Source organism: Gekko japonicus, unplaced genomic scaffold, assembly GCF_001447785.1.
Source record: "Gekko japonicus isolate JY-2015 unplaced genomic scaffold, Gekko_japonicus_V1.1 scaffold2263, whole genome shotgun sequence".
Taxonomy (NCBI): Eukaryota; Metazoa; Chordata; class Lepidosauria; order Squamata; family Gekkonidae; genus Gekko; species Gekko japonicus.
The window spans coordinates 49,903-71,670 of NW_015165887.1; the positions used below are offsets into that span (position 1 = coordinate 49,903).

The following is a 21,768-nucleotide window of genomic DNA, read 5'->3' on the forward strand; positions in this document are numbered from 1 at the left end:
TCACGGTCAGTACTATCAATAAAACGGGACATTCAATAAGCAAAGCATTGGGATTTTCACAGACTGAACCACCAGCAATACCTGAAGCATAGCCTAAATATTAACCTGACACATTCAGTGGTACAAAAATTACATAGCAGGAACATACTTACAATAAGCTATATATAGCAGTATTGACCATGGTCTCGAATCATTTATCCAAGAAAGTCTGTGAACCATAGTGTACTCTATTATGTGCACAGAAAAGCTCTCTTGAATAATTCAGTTTTTGCAGTTTGTGGAAAGCCAGGGGAGCGGGAGCTTTCCTGACCACCTCGAGCTGCCAGATCTGTGAGACCCCTAGAGCAAAAAAGGACCACACAATCTTTATGCAGTGATCCAAGACAACAAGGTTGTCCTGGTATCTACCAGTTTTTACTCCCTACTTATTAGCTATGTTCCTGCTCTTATTCTGCTCTTGCAGAAACAAGGATAGCTTCTGAGTGCTAGGCAGAGAGGAAGGATCTGTAGGTACAATGACAACCAGTGTTCCCTCTAAGCTGAGTTAGTGTGAGCTAGCTCACAGTTTTCTAGCCTCCAGCTCACAGGTTTTTGTCTTCGCTCAGGAAGGATGGCTCCAGAACAAAACTAATTTCTGCAGTAGCCAAATTGCTCCCTCACAACTTTAATGCCAGGAGCTCACAAAGTGGAATTTTGGCTCACAAGACTCCACAGCTTAGAGGGAGCATTGATGACAACCCTATTGTCTTGGGTTAAAGATAACAGATCCCCCCCCCCCGCGCTGTCTTTAATCCTTGTGTTGTTTATTTCTCTGCTTGGAATTACTACATAAAAGAATAAAAAACTTAATTTTTTTAAAAAAGATAACAGATTTATTCAGTCTTTGTCTTAACAGAAGCTTTATGCCACAGGCATAAGTGTAGGGTGACTGCTATTCTGTCTGAGGTGAACAAGAGGCTAGGCAGGAAAAGGGTCCTTCATGAGCAGGGACCAGGTGGCACTTGTAATTATAGGTTGATTGGAGTCTCTACAAGCAGAACACCCCTTGATCAGGACTGGTATCTTGGCCAGGTAGCTGGAGGAGGTTATGTAGAAAGTACAACACTTCAGAATCTGGTCTAGTCGATGCTGTTGAATTAGCAAATATCCCAGCCAAGAAGAAAGGTTAAATTCATGGTTTTAGAGGAAAGCAGCTTTCCCCTTCCTATGTGACATCTCTGGGGGCTCATCATGGAAAAAGTTAGATGGGCTCTGATTCTGCTAGGAACTATAGATGTGGGGCAAGATTCTTGCTTGGTTGTATCAGCATGGTCTATAAGTCAGGTACTGCTTCCATACAGGACCACCATCTCATGAGTGTGCTGTTTCTGGTGATCTTGGTGGTGAAGAGGAAGATCTGGGGAGCAGGTGTGGCCCATCCTTGTCCAATCCTCTAAGACCTCTGGATCTAGGTGACCAAGTACTATGGAGCTCTGGCAGAGTTTGGAATCTTCAACAGAGGACCAGTCAATTCCCAGGTGTTCCTTCTGCCCCTCAGATGAGGGATGGACTCTAGATTGGAGGGTTGCTTAAATTCTGGCTGCACCACAAAACTTTCTGTTATACTGTGATTCAAAAATGCAAATGTAGTTCCTTAGGAGGAGGAGGCAGTGTCCATACTTACTGATTTGGCTACCAACAATGAGAGACAGTTTGGGGTGGGGTTTGAATGCAGAGGAAGGAAACAAGTATGTGGATAGAGTAAAACATGCAATTTGACTTCCAGTTTCATTTGGGCAAGCCATAGACCTCTACCTGATCTGCCCACTGGACAACAAAACATGGAGAGTATAATATGTGTGGTTGGCCATGATTTATGGTACACATAAACTTGGCAATGTGTGTGGTTGGCCATGATTTATGGTACACATTATAAACTTGGCAATGCAAGGACATTGCCATTCATCTGTGGCTGCATCTGTGGCTGCTGCTTTTAGTTTGGGATTTTTTTAGTTTTCATTCTGATAATGTTTTATTATTTTTATGCTGGGTTATTGCTTTTAATGGGTTGGATGCTTCCAGCTTCCTGCTGGTGCAAATCTTTCCCAATTGCCCTCATTACTGCAGTGCCCCCCCTCCCGGCATGTATTTTTCCAGGAAGGTCCCCAATTTTTTCCCCAGGGTATGGAGCAATTGCTGGAGGAAGAAGAACAATCTGATATAGAGTACATAAAAAGAATATTATCAAGAAGTCCCCAGTCTGAACTTAAATCTTTCTGCAAAGAGGTATACTTGAAATAGTTTTAGTAAAGACATTTCCAGAAAGAATTCACAGGGATATAACAGCTGCTTTCAATAGCTAATCCTTTGATTATATTATTTTGCTGCATCTTCTGAGGCATTTGCTTCAGATAAAAAATGTTTGTCTCCCATGGGAAATGTCAAATCCAAACAATTATTTCAGTTCAACTCCCTGAAGAGCTCTGTTCTCTGTTCAACATACAACTGTAAGTAAACCCAGACTTTAAGTAGAGGAAAAAAAGAGAGTGCTACCTATCTTTTTCAAGAGAGTTTGAATATTCTGGGTCTATTGAAGCCATAACAAAACTTCTCTTGATTTCAAAGGTGTGAGTGTATAAAGACACGTGAATTGCAGATTTTGAAAAGAAGTTCTGCCAAAGCACAAATATTGAAAAAACATATTATTTGAGAATCATGGCTCATAATGTTGGAAAATGCACGGTCTATCATGTACAGATAAAGAAGTTGACAAAAACATCCTGCAGGGGTCAGCAGAGGGGACAATTAGTTAGCATAATGAGACTAGGGACTACCTACTATTTTCCTGTCTACTGATTAGGGTTTTTCCTATTCCCGCTGAGATCCTGTATGTTCCCTCAAGAGCACTGCGATCGGGGAATTTCCATCGCCTTGAAGTACCAGGCCCCCGAGTCGTGAAGCTGTCCCAAACCAGAGCCAGGGCATTTTCAGTGGCAGCTCCTACCTGGTGGAATGAGCTCCCGGAGGAGATCTGGGCCCTGCGGGACCTTGTACAGTTCCGCAGGGCCTGCAAGACGGAGCTCTTCCGCCAGGCCTTTGAGTAGGAGCCGCTGCCACCACTATTCCATCACCGAGATTTCATCTTTCATCTACCACACTGTGAGGGGGCGGTAGGTGTCGCCCGATTGAGCCTGGGAAACAGCACTCCTGACACTCATGCTTTTAAAGAATTTCTGCCACCAATGTGATTCGTCGCACATCTAGGTTAATTTATGTAAATTATTGTAGCACCGGTTTTAGCTTGTATATAACATTGTTTTATTGTCTTAAATTTTACATTATTGTCTTAAATTTTAATAAACCAGCTTAATTCTTTAAACAGCTTGTGCTCCCTTTTACTGCATATCTATACTCTGCAAACACATAAGACATATGTTGTTCACATGGAAATTAAATCCCAACTAAAGTCCATCTTTCAGCTTATGTATTTAATATTCTGCTTCTGAATGCTAAAAATTATAATTGATAATTTCCAGAAACCCTTGGAAATAACTGGTGACTTACTGGCTGATTTTTAACTTGCAGAGGTCAGGCAGGAAAGTTGAAGGCCAGTGATGGAAGAAAGTGACTCAGCCCAGTGTCAGGGGAGCCTACCAATCATAAATTAAAAGAACCAATAGTAAAAGGTTAAAACAATGAAACCATAAAAATATTCACTAGTAAACATCAATTATGCAATAAAATAAGCAGCAATAGCACAAGCCACCTAATCAATTACAAGCAGGGAAAATAGGAGATAAGCAAAAAAACCCAATAATCCTTGAGCAAAATGCCTGGGTAAAAGAAATACCTTTACCTGGTGCCAAAAGTTTAATAGCTTCAGAACCAAGTGAATTGGTGTGCGTGTGTGTGTGCATGTTTAAAGAGCCTCAAGAAAAAATCCCTATCTTTTGTGGCTCTCCACCTTACTTCATAAGGCGGGACCTTAGCACATGGGAGCTTTACTTCAGAAGGTGGAAGCCATGGATAATCTTAACTAGCATACAGGCTCCAACGGGAGCAAGGAGTCTTTTAAATATTCCAACAGCAGCCATTTGGGGCTTTAAAGATAATGACCAGCACTTTGAATTGGGTGAAGAAGTAAACCACAGGCACTATAGTTATTTTAAGACTGCCAAGGTATGTTCCCTGTAACTTACTTCAGCCAACAATCTTGTTGCTGGATTTTGACCCAACTGAGGCTTCCAAACAATCTTCAAAGGCAGCTCCATACACACTGTACTATAACAATCAAACCTGGTTGTGATGAGAGGATGGATACTGGTGGGCAGATGTTGCTTTTCAATGGAAGTCTGCATCTGAACCAACTAAAATTGGCCAAAGGGGTACACATTGCAAGGGGCACAAGCATGAAGCCAACAAAAAGCAGAGCAGGAATTGGCCATCAGTTGTGGATCTCCACAGGAGGCAGAAAGGGCCTGTAGGCGATTTCTCACTAGAGCTGCCTCGCAGCACAACGCCGTTTGCCCCAACACAAACATGTCAATTTCACACCCGAGGCTGCGGGGCTGCATTTGACTTGGGGCTTCGCCCGATTTCCTCCGCAGTTTCATGATCCTCAAAAACCATTGTGATTGTGTTGGGGCAAAGGGCGCTGTGCTGTGAGGCAGCTCTAGTGAGAAATCGCCCTAGAATGTGGGAGCTTCAACCTGTCTCTTGTGTAGTCCTCTGCTTGGTCCAGGCTTAAGCTTCTTCCACCTTTTTTGTTCCTAGAGGAGATACTGCATATGAATGTGTCCACCCAGGAGGTTCCTAGTTTTCTTGTTCCACGGGAGTCTTGAACAGGAGGCTGCTGTTAGAGAGGAGGCAGAGGGGTCTTCTCTGGAGCTTCCATAATGCATGAAGTCTCAGGCATGGTGGGGACCTATGTGCAAGATTCCTTTCAACAATACACATTCTAAAAACAATGAATCAGTAAAACAATAAAGTAAGATTAAGAATTGAAGCAAAACCAGAGAAAAATGCAGTGAAAAGTATTTAAAACAGCAACTGATGAAACCAATAAAAACCTACTAAAACACAGAACATGTTATGTAGTGGGTTCCCTCTGAGAACTCGTGCCTTACCGCTCATCTTTTATTGTCACAGTCCTATGCTAGCTTCAGTCCTGAGTATTTCCAGCTAAAGAATTTCGGGCCACAAATTGGGATTCCTAGAGTCTGAAGCCTTGAAAAGCTGTTTCCAGTCAAAATATACAGAACTGAGCCAGGTGGACTAATGGTCTGACTGAGTCCAATGCATCTACATATACGAAAGCCATACATGGACGCTGTGCTAATTTTGGCCTTGAGATTAATGTGGATTGTTTTTGGAACACCTTGCTGGTTCTCAGATGGAGAGCAGCATAGGAACATTAAGTGGAAGAGCAAAAATGATAGCATCCCAGGGTCCAGATTAGCAAAGATGTCAATCCACTATCAGAAACTGGGGGGACCCCCAATACAGTTGAGAACAAAGCACACAAACCCCTTTAGATCCAACCTCAGTTTCTGTTTTGTTTTTCTGTTGCATAAACTATCCACAATGACAATGTAATAATAGTGGGCTGATAAACATTGACCATTTAGTATTACAAATTTTTAAACACCTGCCCCAAAGAGATTCACTGCAGAAGAATTTCTTCTGAAGATCGTTCCTGTCACAATCATTTTAAATGTTTTGCGAAACCAAGGGTAAAATAAGCCATAAATGATGGGATTACATGTAGAATTGAAATACCCCAGCCAGAGAAAGGCATTGTACAAACCCTCAGGGGTTGAGAAACCAATGTAAGGGTCTGTTATGGTAAGAACAAAAAAGGGTAACCAGCATAGAACAAATGCTCCCATTACTATGCTTAATGTCTTAGTAGCTTTGCTTTCTTTTTTAGTACAAAATTTCCCTTTTCTGTCAGATTTTGATGCGTGTGGAATCCGAGCGATTTGTGTTGCATGCTTGTTTGCCACTTTAAATATGTGGAGATAAATGCCCACCATGATTGTTCCAGGAAGAAAGAAGGCTATGAAAGAAGCCATTACTCCCCAGAGCTTATTAAATATCAGTGAACAAAAGCCATAGCAATATAGAGAGTCCACATAGTCTTCAATACCATCAATATTTAGTTCTGAGAAAACTAGGCCAAACGCAAACAGGATTGGGACAGACCAACTAATCAATAAAAAAACTTCAACAACGGGAATAGTTATCTTGGTAATGTAATGAAGGGGAGCACACACGGCATAGTAGCGGTCAACAGAGATAAAGCACAAATGGAAAATGGAAGTGGTACACAGCATGATATCACAACAGGTATGAACTTTGCAGAAGAGGTCACCAAAGTACCAGCACGAGTCAATTGACCTCGCCATACTGAATGGCATCACCGTGAGGCTGAGCAAAAAGTCTGTGGTTGCCATGGAGCAGATGAGAATGTTGGTTGGTGAATGGAGCTGTTTGAAATGGAGGATAGAGATAATCACAAACATATTTCCACACATAGTAAGCAGTATGGCCCCCACCATAAAGAGATAGATAACAAAAAGGCTGATTGGAGACCTCAGATTTTTAGGACATGAATTATTCACAAATTCAAAGCAGTATTGCACATCCAATGAGCCCCAGAGTGTGGTTGAGTTCATGATTTAGTGCCTTTGATCTTCCATTAAAAAGGAAAAACAGCAGCTCCTATAAAAAATAAAATAAGCAGCATATAATAAGTATGTTCTGGGACAGCTTGTACACCCATGAAAGGGAAAATACAGGTGCAAATTATCTCTGTTACATGGGTTGGGACATTATTGTGGCAGCAAATTTCTAATTACATAGTAAATAAAAAGGTCCTTTCTTCAGGCAATTATTTTATTGGGTGACTTTATAGGATCATAAACTACTCTCTGTCTACTTTTTCCATACCAGGAATAATGTGATCAATTTATATTGTCCTTTTTTCCTAAACTGAAAAGCTTCAGAAGTTTTGACCTTAGCTCACAGGGGAGATACTCTACACTTCTGATTGTTTTGGTTATTCTGGCCCCAGTCACACGGAGAATTTGCTGTGCGAAAGGCACGAATGTCGGGCGGATTTTCGGGGCACGATAACACGGCAATATCTGGGAAGCATAGCGCACCCATGGCCAACCTGTGGCGTCCCGCCGAAAATGTGGAGTTAAAAAGTACCAAGGAAAGTGCACTAGTATCCGGAAAACACGCAGCACAGGTGGCCATCTGATCGCAGGAGCGCTAGTATTCCGTGACGTCCGGTGCCCGTCCACATCCCATCGCAAACCGGATGTTTTTTGTAAGCGCGTGTACACAAACATGAAACTGAAAGCAGTGCTGCTCCGCAGAACTGCACACGCGCAAAAATGCGAAACGCTTGTGTGATCGCGCTGCGCCGCTTCTTTGACATGCTGCAGCATTGCTGTGTGATCACCAGCTAACAGCCTAAGCACGGAGACTCAGGGGACTGTGTGATCAGGCTACCACGCTTTATTTTGCTCCGGGGCGAACAGCCATGCCTCCCCCCTGCATTATCTGGCCCATGTGACTAAGGCCTCTGTTCATTTTACACCTGTCCCAGCCCCATGATATGTTTTTTGAGAAAGGATGGCTGCTCTCACTATCTCCCCTCCTCCCCTTATTTAGTATTCCCAAACTGCTGCACTGTAGATTTAAAATAAAACCATTTTGTTGCTGGCCGCTTTGTTCTCAAATCCCCTTTCCTAATAACCCTTAGTATGGAACTGCATTTTTCACTGCCACTAAACAATGAGACAACATTTTCACTTAACTACTTGCCATAACCCCAAGACCTCCTTTCTGGTTTTTCACTGCCCATTCGTCCCCTATCAATATGTATGCATAATCTGAATATTTGTACCAATGAAAAACAAAAGGTATCTAGTGACGCTTTATAGGTGAACAGCCCAAGCTGATTTGTGAACTAGAATTTAGGCCAACATACAGCTTCTCATCTTTAAAGTACCACAAAACTCTTTTTTGTTTTTGCTGTAGCAGACTAACATGAGTAGTCTCTGGGTTTCTTTCTTTCTTTCTTTTTTGCCTTAGAATGAATGACTTTACACTTACTCTGGAATTTATTTGCCATTTCATTACTCATTCACTTCATTTGGAGAAATCTTCTTGTGTCTGCTTGGGTTTTCACAGTACTATATGATTTTATATGTCATCTTGAAACCTGGCAACAAAATGATAAGGTTGTTATGGGGAAGGGAAATTCTTCACTTTTTAAAATATAGCCATTGATTCTTATTATTGTGTGTGTTCTCTTTTAAGAGAGGGATTTCTCTTTGAAGAGAAATCGATGCACCCTTTTGTAACTTCCATCCTTGCAGGGGGGGGGGTTATGTTGTGCACCACAGATTAGCGTTCTAGCAGGACGATAGGAAGATTTGGGAAGATTGCCTGCCTCTGAGCATCTATACAGTAAAATTCTGAAATTATGCAGAACCTCCTTTCCTGCCTCTCCTCTCTTTGAATTTCTCTTTGATCAAAACAGTCTTGATTAGAAATTGACCCCAAATTCCTAAAACAAGAGGAAAAGATAAGGATTGCTGGATTTTAGGGATAAATTTGATAATGAGGAATTGAGAGAATTTCTTTTAAGTATCCTACGAAGTAATAAATGTTAAACTACTGATTCTAACACAGATTCACTGGGGGACCCCACTGCTTACTTTACTCTGTCACAAGAAGTGAACATTTACACCTTATCCCCTTGCTTCTTGTTGCTTATTCAGTTACTAGCCACCTGGAATACCCATCTTATCTCTCCGAATAGTCACCCTTACAGTGCAGTCCTAACTGGAGCTGCCCCCTTGAATGACTGCAGTGGGCTTGGAAGAGAATAAATCTGCTCAGGGCAGCACTGTCCATTATTTCCATAACCTGGGGAAAGGCAGGTAATACAACCTGAGTATTTTCTCATGCTGCTTTCGACCTTCTCAGATGAGCTGTGTAAATTATAATGGAATGGCAGCTTTGTTTGGGTCAGTCTGCGGGTCTTGAGCCCTGGCATATGCGCCAATGTCCTAACCACCTTCTGTTGTCTGATTGTTGTTCCCAGTGACCCTGACTATATTTTACATTAGAACCCCTGAATTAATGGTTAATATAATTACTCAGATATATGACACCTTTACAAACGGTACTACAATAAGCTTTGATGGACGCAATGCTTCTCTCTTGACTTCATCAGGCAAGAGTACAGGTGATTTATACAGGCAAAAACATTCCTGTTAATGATATTCTACTCAGCTGCTTGCTTTGAGCACAAAGTTGGTTAGGATTAAAAGAAATGCAATACCCATAATACATAATTCTGGTCTGGCAGTACAATTTGCTAGTAGAAGAAAACACAAAAAGACCTGCTGAGATTGGAACAAAAGATACCACTGTTAACAGAACCCCATGTTAATTATTTTGTTATGGAAGCAATTCAACATCATGTTATTTCTTAATATGATTTGTGAACATTTAAAAAGCAATGTTGGAACAAAGGAAAAGACACATGGTAGTGTTATCAGTGACGTTCAGCCACAGAGACATTTCCCTGTGATTTGCTAAGTCGATGCACAATTTTGTCACATGCTCCCCTTCTGCAGTTTGTAGCACACTGTGCTAATATGAATACATTATGAAAGGGACTGTGTTTTGGTTCTGCCCTGGTTCAAAGTGAGGGGATACTCACATAGTATTATACCTGTGATGAGTCTGTGATTCTATATTATTTACAATGGGGAGTGAAGCTTTTCTGGATGAACTGTCCCAATTAAGACCTCTTCACAAGGTCCTCACCACTAGATATATATCAGTTAAAGATGTCAATACATTCTGAAAGTAATGAATAAATGAAAGTATAACATATAGCTTCTTAATAATGTAAACCAAGTTATTATCAGAGGGCATAGGTAGTTACCATGGTAAATACAGTAATATTAATAAGATCTTACTAAGAAATAGCCTATGGATAGGACAGTGCCCCCGCCTCAAGGCACACAAATCAGCAGTTTTATGGTGTAAGGACTATTTGCCAGTGTTTGCATAATAATGGTAAATAGTAAAACTAAATAATAATGGTAACACTGACTTCAGTGGAAAGAAAACAGGGTCTTTGTGTACCTACGGAGGCATATGTTCCAGTGGTGCTTTGTGAACCACTAAAATTATAATTTTGAAGAATGATCTTCACTATATATGGAAGAGAGCTACATACCACTGAAACTCATAGCTGCTTCATGCCCCATGTATTCACCTCTTGCAATCTTTTTATAAAAAGATGCACAGCCATTCCTGTATTGTTAGGTAGACTTGTTGGATTGGGAATATGTGCCCAACAAAAAGATAATGCTGGAAACCACTCAAAGATGCATGGAACCCCACAAAAACTATGCCAAAATTACTTGGTTGTTGGAACACTGCTTTCTGATTTCAGGATTCAAAGATTTACTCCAGAGTAGGTCTATTGACCTCAGATTATGCCATTTGTACACTGTAGTTAGAAAAACAAATTATGATCTCTGGGCTGCTTGTGAAAATAAAATATGAACTCCAGATACCTGTATGAAGAAAAAATATGGATATGTATATTTTAATACAATCTCTAACAGTGCAATACTAATCAGAGTTTCACCCTTCTATGTCCATTGACTTTGGACTCTGCTTATTATTATGTTTCAAGTCTAAATTTTTAACAAAATTTATTAACATACAATAAATATTAAACTGATGGGCATGATACCCAGGTATCACTATAATGCAGACAAAAAACCACAGGAAAGACACCTTTAGAACATATTTTGTTTCATCAATCATTAAATTTAAGGACATCTTATTCTCATCTCTACATTTCTGTGTCAAAAGTAAACTGGTTCCATAACTCTTAAAGCTTTACCTGATCATTTTTGAATTTCAGATCTTCCCAGGAAACAGTATTTTCAGTGGATTTTTTCCTCAAGACTTATTTGTTAGTCTCAATAAGAAGGTGAATGTGGCTTGGTTGTGCTTGTTCTTCATATATGGCTCCTTCCAGACATAACAAATACAAATTTTAAAGCCTTCTACATGTGATGATTATTGTGATGCTGATATATTCCTGGTACAGAAAGAGAGAAAAGAAGACAGGAAGGTGCCTCTAATGAGATTCATAAGTTTCTCATCATCAGACCTGGTTTTTAGCTAATACTCTGCAACTTTTCATTCTGTAACTGTGAATGAGAACATTCATGGCTCCAAAGATAACTTACAGTGAAATCTTTTTGGATTGTATCCTTCATCCTAGTAAAAATGACATCCATGAGTATCTAACCTTTCACAAAGCAGTCCTCCTAAGCCCTTCTTTTATACAACCACCTCCCTACTCAGGGATGGACTGGCCATTTAACTTACCAGGAAAGTCCTCTGTGGACTATTGCCCTGGAGGGCAGCTGACAGTAAGGAGTAAGCACAGTCAAGAGCAAGCCAATCTTAGCACCCCATCTAGTGCTATGAGCCAGCTCTTCAGGGGCTACCACTCAGTTCTGTCTTAGCAACAATAACCAGTGTCAGTTTGTGGAAGAAGGTAATGGCTGACAGACTTGATGCCCACTGCTGGTACTGCTAGATGGGTCCACGTTAAATGGCCCTGCAGTGCTCGTTCACAGCTCCAGATAGGGCATACAATGTGCATGCTCCTGCAGCCATTTTAAATTCCCAGTCTGTCTCTGTCACCACTCCTTACAGCCACCTTCCTGGGAACCCTTCTCCTTTATACAAACCACCTTCCCTTGCCTGCCTTAGGCATGATTTACATTGGTGCAGCATTCCACATACCCAACAACTTTTAGAATTGGGGCATTGGTGCAGCATTCCACATACCCAACATCTTTTAGAATTGGGGGTTGTTCATTCATTTATTCATTCATTCATTCATTCATTCATTCATGTATTAATTATTTGATTTACATAATTTGTACCTTGTCTTTCTGCCCCATCGCAGCCAGCAAAGCAGCCTAAGAGTTCAAATAAACATCATTAATTATTTGATTTACATAATTTGTACATTGTCTTTCTGCCCCAACACAGCCAGCAAAGCAGCCTAACAGTTCAAATAAACATAAAAGTGTGCCATAAAAACAATTAAAACCAAAATTAAACTTTATATTTAAAAGCACAGAAAAACAGTAAATAAATCCTCAAGCAAGAAGGGATCACTGAAGGAATAACATAGTATGACAGACAGGGTAGGTTCTGCCCTTCCCTAAGACTGACCAATGAGAGCTTTCCCCCACCTTTTAAAAATAATTTTATCGAGAAACAATAAGGGTACAATATCCATCAACTTTCAACAGTGGTACATCTATAAAGTAACACAAATCAAATAATTAACATTCAGTATTATGATAATCATTCAATTGTCATTACAAAGCTAAAATTAGCTAAGGCATCAGAACCAAAAGGACTTTCGTGTTTGAATTTCCATTTCAGAAATGGAGCCCACATTAATTACACATGACTCATTGACCTGTAACTCTGAACTTTGAATGTCATCTGAATTTTTTTCCATAATAAAATAATCCCACAATTTTGGAGGGTTTTTGTCTTTCCACTTTATCATTATTATGTTTTTTGCTGCCGTGACCATTGTCATAATCAGGTCTTTCTCAAGTTTGGAGACTTTAAAGGTTTCCCAAACCTATCTTATGGTATCTATATAAGAACAGAATAGATATCTCATAACCAACGGAGAATGACGCTTCGTTATTAGTCCCCACAGCTTTCCCCCCCTCCATCTCCCTCCCCCAGTAATATCAAAGTATTGTATCAACCATGGTACAAAGGTAAAGACAGAAAGCATGATGTACCAAACTGTCATACATTTGACCCAGGAGATAAAAAAAGACAAACCATGCGGTCCCTGAACCTCACAGGGAAGAGCCGTGGTGGCTCCACAGACCTGTGTGCCTAAAAAAGAAAGAGCTAAGCAGGAGAGAAACCACCATCTCTGTCCACCCACTTTACGCTAATTAAAAAAGTGAAATAAAACACCACCAGCATAAATAGAAACTACACAATAAAAGTAAACATATATAAACTTTGCAGAGCCAGTTAAGTTGCATGCCATATTGGAAATGTTCTGTCTTTCATGGGTGACAGCAGCTCCAGTTTTCTGTTTTGCGATTTTTTTGTCTCTTCCATTGGGACTCCGATATCCAGCCCTTGCAAGAGGTCATAGCCTTGATCCAGATCTTCTGCTGCCAGAACCTTGTTGTGGTGAGTAACTTGAATAGCTCCTGTAGGTAGCCATCGAAATTTAATTTTCGCTTCATTTAACAGTGTTGTTATTGGTCTGAGAGACCGCCAGGTCTGCAGCATTTCATCCACCAAGTCGGGAAAAATCTGTACTGCTGTATCATTGAAGTGAAGGCTGCCATTTTTTGATACTTGAAGCAGTCTCCTTTTAATGCGTAGGTCTGGGACTTCAATAATAATAATAATAATATCTCGAGATCGTCCCCACCTTTGGCTGCCTTCCCTCAGCTCTTGCTTCAACAGTGCTTGAATGGAGCAGGGTCATGGCCGCCCCATCCTTCCATTTTTCCACCAGACCAGCAAACCAACAGCCCGATCCTTCCTTTTTTCCGCCAGACCAGCAAACCATCAGCCCGCCTCTATCTGTGTCATGAACTCCCAGGTCCACCAGAACTATGACACCAAGAGCGAAGCTGGGGTGAACAGCTTGGTCAACCAGTTCTTCCGCGCCAGCTACACCTATCTGTCCCTGGGTTACTATTTCACCCGGGACGATGTGGCTCTATCCAAGTTTGCATCCTTTTTCCGGCATTTGTCTGAGGAGAAACACAAACAAGCTGAGAAACTCCTGACCCTCCAAAACCGTCGTGGAGGGAGAGTCTTTCTCCAGGATGTTAAAAAACCGGAGCAGGATGAATGGGAGAAGAATGTGAACCAGGCTCTGCTGGATCTGCACAAGATCGCTTCTCACCACGTGGATCCTCACATGTGTGACTTCCTGGAGACTCAATACCTTGACGAGGAGGTGAAGCTGATCAAGAAGCTGGGTGATCACCTGACCTACCTGAAGCGGGTGCGTGCCAGCGAGGACGGCCTGGGCGAGTACCTCTTCGATCGCCTCACCTTGGGCGAGTCCAGCGACTGAGCTGCAGAGTGCTGGATCCCTCCAGAGTCCTCCCACCAACCTGTCCAGCTGTGTTGCTCTAATTTGTCATGTGCCTATGTTTAAAAAAAAGTTTGGCTGTTCAGTGAATGAGGCATGCCTCTACCCTGCACATCTTGGGGAGGAGAGTCTGTAACTGGCATTAAATAAAACTTGCCATTAAGCACTACACTGGCACGTGTTTGTGTGTGTATATGTGCATGCTAACTAGGATAACCTTTGCACAGCATTTTGGATTCAGTGATATTGCCCAGTTTAGCTTCCATGGATTGAGGAGTGGGTGACCTCTCCTAAAACAAACTGACCTCCAGTTCAGCTAATACAGGGTAACTGTGCCTTCCCTCTGTTCTCTGCCTTCTGTAATCAAAGATATGATCATCTGCCACTGTATCATGGCTTCCCCGGACTGTCTAAGGGCTGGCTTGCCTGGGCTTCCCACAGCCACGGGGCGCCCGGGCAAGCTAAGGGAAGGCATGGGGGTGTGGCCTAATATGCTAATGTGCTGTGCTGTTGGGCTGTGGCCTAATACGTTAATGAGTTTCTGCTGTTGGGTGTGGCCTATTATGCTAATGAGTTCCTCTACAAAAAAAGCCCTGCACATATTTATTTTCTAATGTTAGTATCCTGGCTTTTGCCCACTTTTCACGCTTTTGTAGTTGTTGAACCCCGCCTTGATTGGCTAGCACAGCTTCCATGGCCATATCGGCTGTTTGTACTACTTGCTGAAGCATTTTGTGCATGGTGTCTAACTGTTCGGCCAAGGGTTTCCAAATTTCATGCAGATTGTCGAGTATTTCCTTCTTGAAGTCTTTCAGTTCCTCATGGAGGTCTTGTTTGGTTAGGTTTTCTTTAGAGGCTTTCCCTAAGTCGAGTCCGGCCACCATTTGGAATGACCGTTGCGTTGATTGAGGGGCAATTTTCTGAAGATCTTTTTTCGATAAAAAGTCTGTCAGAAGCCTGGTGCTTCCAGATTGTGATTTAGTTTTATGTTCCTCTGGCTTACCCATGCTTTCTGAAGAGAAGATTTAATCACTTGTTGTGACTTTTAAAAGCAAAGTGGGCAGATCAGATCCAGAGCTCTCCCCCTACACGTCTGCCATCAGCTGCCCCGACGCTCCACCCCCCACCAATGAGAGCTAATGGAATGTTGGAGAGAGACAGCAGTTAAGAGGGCATTTTGGAGTTGCCATCTAAGGAACGAGAGGGAAATAACAGTCTGATTGAGTGAAGCTAAGGGGAAAGTAAGCTTAAAGGTAACTGATGAGGAAATCAATTTGTAACATGAGATTCAAGATGCTGGAACAGGGGAACAGTTCAAAAGTTCAATGGAAGTGAAACATAACTTCTACCTTCCTTTGGTCAGTGTTATATTCATACCATAAATAAGAGTTAACTTCTTGTTTTGTTTAACCCTGTGGGCTGTGTGTCTCAGGGAAAGATCTTAGTCTATACATGTTTAAGATATGACTAAGTGGTGGCAGTGTGTGCATGGGTCAGTGTTTGAGCCCCCAACCCCAATAACTCTGGGAAGTTTTTGAGTGAGGGTTGTTATAGAAGGGGTGGGCTTCCCCGTCTGCTGATGCCTCTGTGAGTGAGAGAGAGTACATGAGATGCAAAATGGTCATGGTTCTCTAAAGAGTTTTAAAAAGATGAGAAACGTAGCAAGGGTGATGGCCTTACCTACTTGTAACCTGGAACCTGAGAGAGAGGGGTTTCTGAGGGTGGTAGGCACTCTGTGTGACTGGAAAGGGACATAACGTAGAGGAAATTTTTTAAAAAAATCTTCCCTCACTGGCAGAAGACAGTGACAGAAAGGAGCAGACAACGATCCCTGGGGAGATACACATATTGTGCATCCTATTGTGGTGATGTGCTGATATTTTATATACAGTGACTCAGTTTAAATGAGTTGTTTCGTTGTGCAAACATCACATAGGTAAGTTCTTCTGTCTGTCCAGCATCGTGTTTAAATCAGACCTTGCTACCCTTCAAGAGGAAACTGAATCCCTGAAAAGGAAGCCCTCAGAGTGTAGCAAGAGATTCCCTCCTACATCCAATCAAAGAACCTGCAGTGTGGTTGATGGGCAGTAATAGGATGACAACCAGAGTTGCCAATTCCAGCTTGAGAGAAGTTTGTGGAGATTTGACGGTGGTACCTGAGGAAGATAGAGATGGGGCTGGGGGTTGGTGGCATTATTTATACTATACAGCCCACCCTCTGAAGTTGCCATATCTTACAGAGGAACTAATCTCTGAGCCACCCCATCCACTGCTCATGCGGAGCGGTGGAGCCTCAGCTACTTTGTGCCTCGGCTGAGGACCAGTGTTCCCTCTAAGCTGAGTTAGTGTGAGCCAGCTCACAGTTTTTTAGCCTCCAGCTCACAGATTTTTGCCTTCGCTCAGGAAGGATGGCTCCAGAGCAGACTAATTTATTCAGTCGCCAGATCGCCTGCTCACAACTTTAATGCCAGTAGCTCACAAAGTAGAATTTTTGCTCACGAGAATTCACAGCTTAGAGGGAACATTGCTGAGGACCCACACTTTTGAAACTATGCCTGACATTTTCCCCCAAAAGCACTTTCCTGGGGGCATCTTATTTGGGGGGGGGCATAATTTGGATCTCCACAGTGGATGGGTATGCTCTGGACTGCCAAGGTGTCTTGGGGATACTTTGGGGATCCCCTCCTGGCCCGTAACCTGGATTTTTTATCCTGGGGGGTGGTGCGGTTCCAGGGGGGGCTGCTGGTGGGTGGGAAAAGCTCGCTGCTGGTGTGGGGGCTTAATTTAAATACCCTTAACTAAATGCTGGTGCAGAGGCCACTTGTCCTTTGCGACTTCGGGTCTCTTCCTGCTGCCTTAGCAGCTCCGGCAGTGAGGGGGCTGCACAGCTGCCAACCCCTCCCCTCCCCTGGTCTTCTTGAAAAGACCCGGTGAGGGGAGGGAGACAGCAGGCCGGCCTCATTGTTGGCTGGGTGAGTTGTCTTTCTGCTTGCTAGCAGGAAGAAGACTCTGCAGCTAGTAAAGGAGGCCACACAACCCCCCCCTCTCTTCCCCTGCCAGCCAGCTGAGCAGGGTGTGGTTACACCCCCCCCCCCTCTGCTTAGCTGCTTAGCTGGCAGGTAGGGGGAAGAGGGGGGAGGGGCAGCCACTTGCCAGTGGAGTCTTCTTCCTGCTTGCTAGCAGGAAGAAGACACGGTGGACAAGGAGGCCACGCAGCTGCCCCCTCCCTCCCCTTTCTCTCCCCCACTTGCCAGCTGAGCAGAAAGGGGTTTTAACCCCCTTTGCTGGTGTTGTGTTGCAGCTGCAGCATGATTTCTCCATTGTATCCAATGGAGAAATCCTGCCACCACTACAGTGAGACTCCAGAGAGGGGGGTTTAATTTTTTTAAAAAACCCTCTGCTCAGCTGGCAGGTGGGGGTGGAGAGGAGGTGCAGAAGGAGTGGGTGCAGGGGAGGAATCTCGTGGTTGACACCGGTCACCCCAGAGCCACCCCAGGCTCCCTTGCCCTCCAGGTGTAGAGGAGGGGGGACTAGCAGGCTGGGGGGTAGGGGCACCCCTAATTTGAGAGGAGGACTACCCCAATGCCCCACTGCTGACTATGGCCCTGGGAGCCCCTGTTGGAACTCTGAGGATGTCTGCCTTTCTGTCATTCAGAAACTGCCTTTGGAGACTTGGGGGGGCTGTATGGGTAGGGAGGATGTTTGTCATGCTTCCAGCGTCTGGCTGGGGGGGGGGTCTGCCCAAGTGAAGTTTATCTGTTTGGTGTCACTGGCTTGTTCCTGAGGTGCTGTATAGACTCCTGTAACTGCAGCTGTCTTCTCCATGGTTTGTGTAGCTTTCAGGGGGTCCATTCTATACACTTTTGAACCTGCACCTGGCATTTTTCCTGGGGGCACCTTCTTTGGGGGGCTATAACTCAGACCCTCTAAGTCCAATCTGCACATAACTTGGAGGCCTGTAGGAGAGGATCAGGGGGAGGTCCATGAGAGATTGATGTTTCTAGCTTGCACAGGGTCCACTCTATACACTCCAATCCTACACGTGATCATACACACTCAATAATCCACTTTCAATGCACTTTCAAACTGGATTTTGCCAGTTCACACAGTAAAAATCTAGTTGGAAAGTGCATTGAAGGTGGATTGAAAGTGGATTATTGAGTGTGTGTGATTGTAGCCCATGTTTTCCCAGTTCATGCCCATCCCTACCTGCAATGCACAGGTCCTCTATTAACAGGGCATGCATGGCAATCTCTGTTCCTTCTTTCAGTTGTGGTGAAGCTGTTACACATGGAGCCTCTCAGCCACATCTACTGTTTATGTGACTGGGCTTTTCTAGTCCTCCCTTGTTTGATCCAAGGCTTCTAGTGCACTAAGTAGTAGGCTATATCCAGGCTTGCTTAATGTGCCAGAGGCCTTGAAGCAGAGAGTGGGACTGGACCGAGGTTTTTTTGGGGACCCTAGCTGGGCTATGACCACCACCACCCCGAGAGAAAAGTGAGAAGTCTAGAATGAACATTTAACTTACTGGGCATCCAAAATAAAAATGTAAAAATAACAAGAGATAAGCTCTTGAAAGTATTCTTTTTTCCATCATGGCAGCTATAGAAGACCAGAGTCAACACATATGGATATTCTAGAAGCCAGTTAACGTTAAGCTTCCTGTCAAGGCAGTAGAGGAACCTCCTTTTGCCTTTTAAAGGTAAAGGCTTCCCTTGTCTGAAAGCCAGTTGAATCTGACTCTAGGGGGCGGTGCTCATCTCTGTTTCCAAGCCGAAGAGTCAGCACTGTCCAAAGACTTCTCCGTGGTCATGTGGCCGGCATGACTAAACGCCGAGGTGCATGGAATGCTGTTACCTTCCCACCAAAGCGGTACCTATTTATCTACTTGCAATTTCTTGCTTTCGAACCACCCTAAAAATGTGTACCCAAGGCTGTCACCTAGATTTGCCTAGTGATCAGGCTGGTGCTGGCAGAGAGATTAATATTAACATAAGTCCTTCAAGCTGTTTTAGGCTTCTCCTTATCTTCTCCAGGGCCTCTGGTGTGCAAAACAACCTCCGCACATACCTTGAGTATGTATTTCAAAATCCGTTCTTGATGCTCCTCTCATTTCTGGAATTTGGGCGTCTGTGCCAAAAACATTTGGAGTAGAATCTGATAGCTTCATTTCACTAGAGCCTGAGTTCACTAAGACATTTTAGATCTGATCTGAGAAACAAAGACTTTCACCTGTTAGCCATAGAGTGACACCTGCTACCTGCTTATGGACAATGAAGGGCTGTCTGAGAAATTCATATCAGAAGAAAAGCAATACCAACAACTTGCCCAATGCTGTACCTTGACTGTACAATGATTTCCTCTTATAATCGATTATTATCCAGAAGGGAATACTGATTTTATACTAAGAGGTAGTGGGAGGGAAGGTGACATGGTATGGCCTGATGTCATCAGATCTGGGAAGCTAAGCAAGGTCAGTACCTGGAAGAGAGACCACCAAGAAGACTCTGCAGATGAAAACAATGGGAAACCACCTCTGCTTCCAATTTGCCTTGAAAGCCCCTTGATGGGGTTGCCATAAGTCCGCTGTGACTTGACAGCACTTTACACACACAAGCACGCACACGCACACACCCCTTGAAAATTTCAGTAATCATGACCTGTGGCACCTCTCAGCGTATAACCCATGATCGGTGGTTCCATCTTTTCTCCAAGGCTGATAATACCATGCCTCCATCTGCCAGGACTAGCCTAGTAATCATTTCCCGACTTTCAGTCACAGGGAAAGCAATTTCAATTTACATTAGCAAGTCCACACCAAACAAAAGATACCATTGATGCTGGAGAAACCACTAAATGCCTTGGGTTGATAAATGAGTTTGTTTATTGATTTTCAGAAAACAGATTAGCAGTACAGAAATGTCGATGGAATATTTTTCCTATGAGGATATATCTAAGTGCTTTTTGAAACCATGGGTAGAAAAAGCCATATATTAATGGGTTACAGGTAGAGTTAAAGTAGCCAAACCATGTTAAAACATCAAATAATACTGCAGGGGTTGAAAAACCTATAAAAGGGTCAATTAAAATGACAAAGAAACATGGAAACCAACATAAAAGGAAAAACCCCATCACTATACTCAAAGTTTTGGCAGCTTTCCTATCTTTACTTGTGGAAAACTGGTTTTGTTTACCATTATGGGAACTTTTAGGCTCATTTTTCATGGCTTTCAAATGCTTTTTGGATACCTCGAAAATTTTTGCATAAATTCCAATCATTGCACAGCCAGGAATAAAGAAGCCAAATGAGAACAGAACTGTTCCCCACAGTTTATTAAACATAACTGGACAGGAACTAGAACATGCAACTAAAGTTGCATAGCCTTCTATGCCAGAAGCATAGACTTCTGAGAAAACCACTCCAAAAGCAAAAATGGCTGGTGCCAGCCAGCAAAGGACTATCAATTGCCTAATCACAGGGACAGTGATTTTGCATGAGTAATGCAGAGGATGACAGATGGCATAGAAACGATCAACAGCAATGGAGCATAAGTGGAAGATAGAAACCAAACACAGCATCAGGTCAAAGCTGTAGTGGACTTTGCAGAAGGTGATCCCGAAGTACCAGCAGTTTTCCGCAGATCGGATCATGCTGTAGGGCATTATGAAGAAACCCAGGAGGAAATCAGTTACTGCCATGGAGAGGGTAAGGAAGTTAGTTGGGGAGTGCAGCTGTTTGAAATAGGAAATGGAAATTATGATGGCTAAATTCCCAAACACTGTGAAGATGATGATTCCGCTCATGGATATGTACATGACTCTTCGAACACCAGCTGATGTGAGGCTTTCAGGACAGGATCCATTTCCAAATTGAGAGCAATCAATGACATCCTCAGAGGAGTTAAGGAAAGCCATCATCCTGAATTTGAGAAAAAGAATCATTAGCTTTAGATGCAGCTTGTGTGTGTGTGTACTTTTTACATCTCTCCATCAACGGCAAGGCTGGAATTCTCATAAAATACATTTTATGTTTAGTCTGAAAACTATTCTCTGAAGAATGCTATGTGTCTGTAGAAACGTACTCTCTATTATTCTCATTTATTGATCATAAATATAAACATGGGGACAATTACTTACATGCAGCATTATTTAAAACAAAAGCCCCAAGTTCACGATCACACATCCCTATGGGGAGAAATGTGAAGGTTAGTTTTGGATCAGTGAGAGACCAACTAAGATGAAAACAAAGATTCAAAGGAATGCTGATGCACGAATACCCATGCAGCCTGACCCTATGCTTATGTATTCAGAAGTTTGAAAAAGGGGAAAAGAACTTTATGGGTTTATGAAATAAACCATGATGTGTTGTAAGAGCAAAAGAAACAAGAAGGTGGAGAACAGAGCACAAACTGAAAGCTAAAGAAAATGAAATGAAATGCAGTGTAATTTGTTAGAAGATACAGCTGTATTATAGGTTGAGTCTCTGCAGCTACCCCTGTCCTGTCTGATGCTCCTTTAGAATAAGAGCAAGCCATTCCCATCCTTCTCCATCATTTTCT

General features: G+C 42.8%; 3 protein-coding genes across 3 annotated transcripts; 1 reads left to right on the forward strand and 2 right to left on the reverse strand.

The window, feature by feature from the left end:
* Positions 1-5,618: 5,618 nt before the first annotated feature.
* On the reverse strand, positions 5,619-6,656 carry LOC107110522 (trace amine-associated receptor 4-like). Its single transcript, XM_015411313.1, has one exon. It carries the CDS (start codon positions 6,654-6,656, stop codon positions 5,619-5,621), a length of 1,038 nt encoding a protein of 345 aa, XP_015266799.1.
* A 7,040-nt stretch (positions 6,657-13,696) lies between these two features.
* On the forward strand, positions 13,697-14,380 carry LOC107110531 (ferritin light chain, oocyte isoform-like). Its single transcript, XM_015411325.1, has one exon. The coding sequence runs from the start codon at positions 13,697-13,699 to the stop codon at positions 14,189-14,191; it is 495 nt and encodes a 164-aa protein (XP_015266811.1). The 3' UTR covers positions 14,192-14,380.
* Positions 14,381-20,092: 5,712 nt separating this feature from the next.
* LOC107110523 (trace amine-associated receptor 2-like) lies at positions 20,093-21,124 on the reverse strand. Its single transcript, XM_015411315.1, has one exon. It carries the CDS (start codon positions 21,122-21,124, stop codon positions 20,093-20,095), a length of 1,032 nt encoding a protein of 343 aa, XP_015266801.1.
* Between the last annotated feature and the right edge of the window lie 644 nt (positions 21,125-21,768).

Bases quoted from the DNA above. Each gene is read 5' to 3' on its own strand.
- LOC107110523 (XM_015411315.1), bottom strand. From the start codon at position 21,124: ATGGCTTTCCTTAACTCCTCTGAGGATGTCATTGATTGCTCTCAATTT.
- LOC107110531 (XM_015411325.1), top strand. From the start codon at position 13,697: ATGAACTCCCAGGTCCACCAGAACTATGACACCAAGAGCGAAGCTGGG.
- LOC107110522 (XM_015411313.1), bottom strand. From the start codon at position 6,656: ATGAACTCAACCACACTCTGGGGCTCATTGGATGTGCAATACTGCTTT.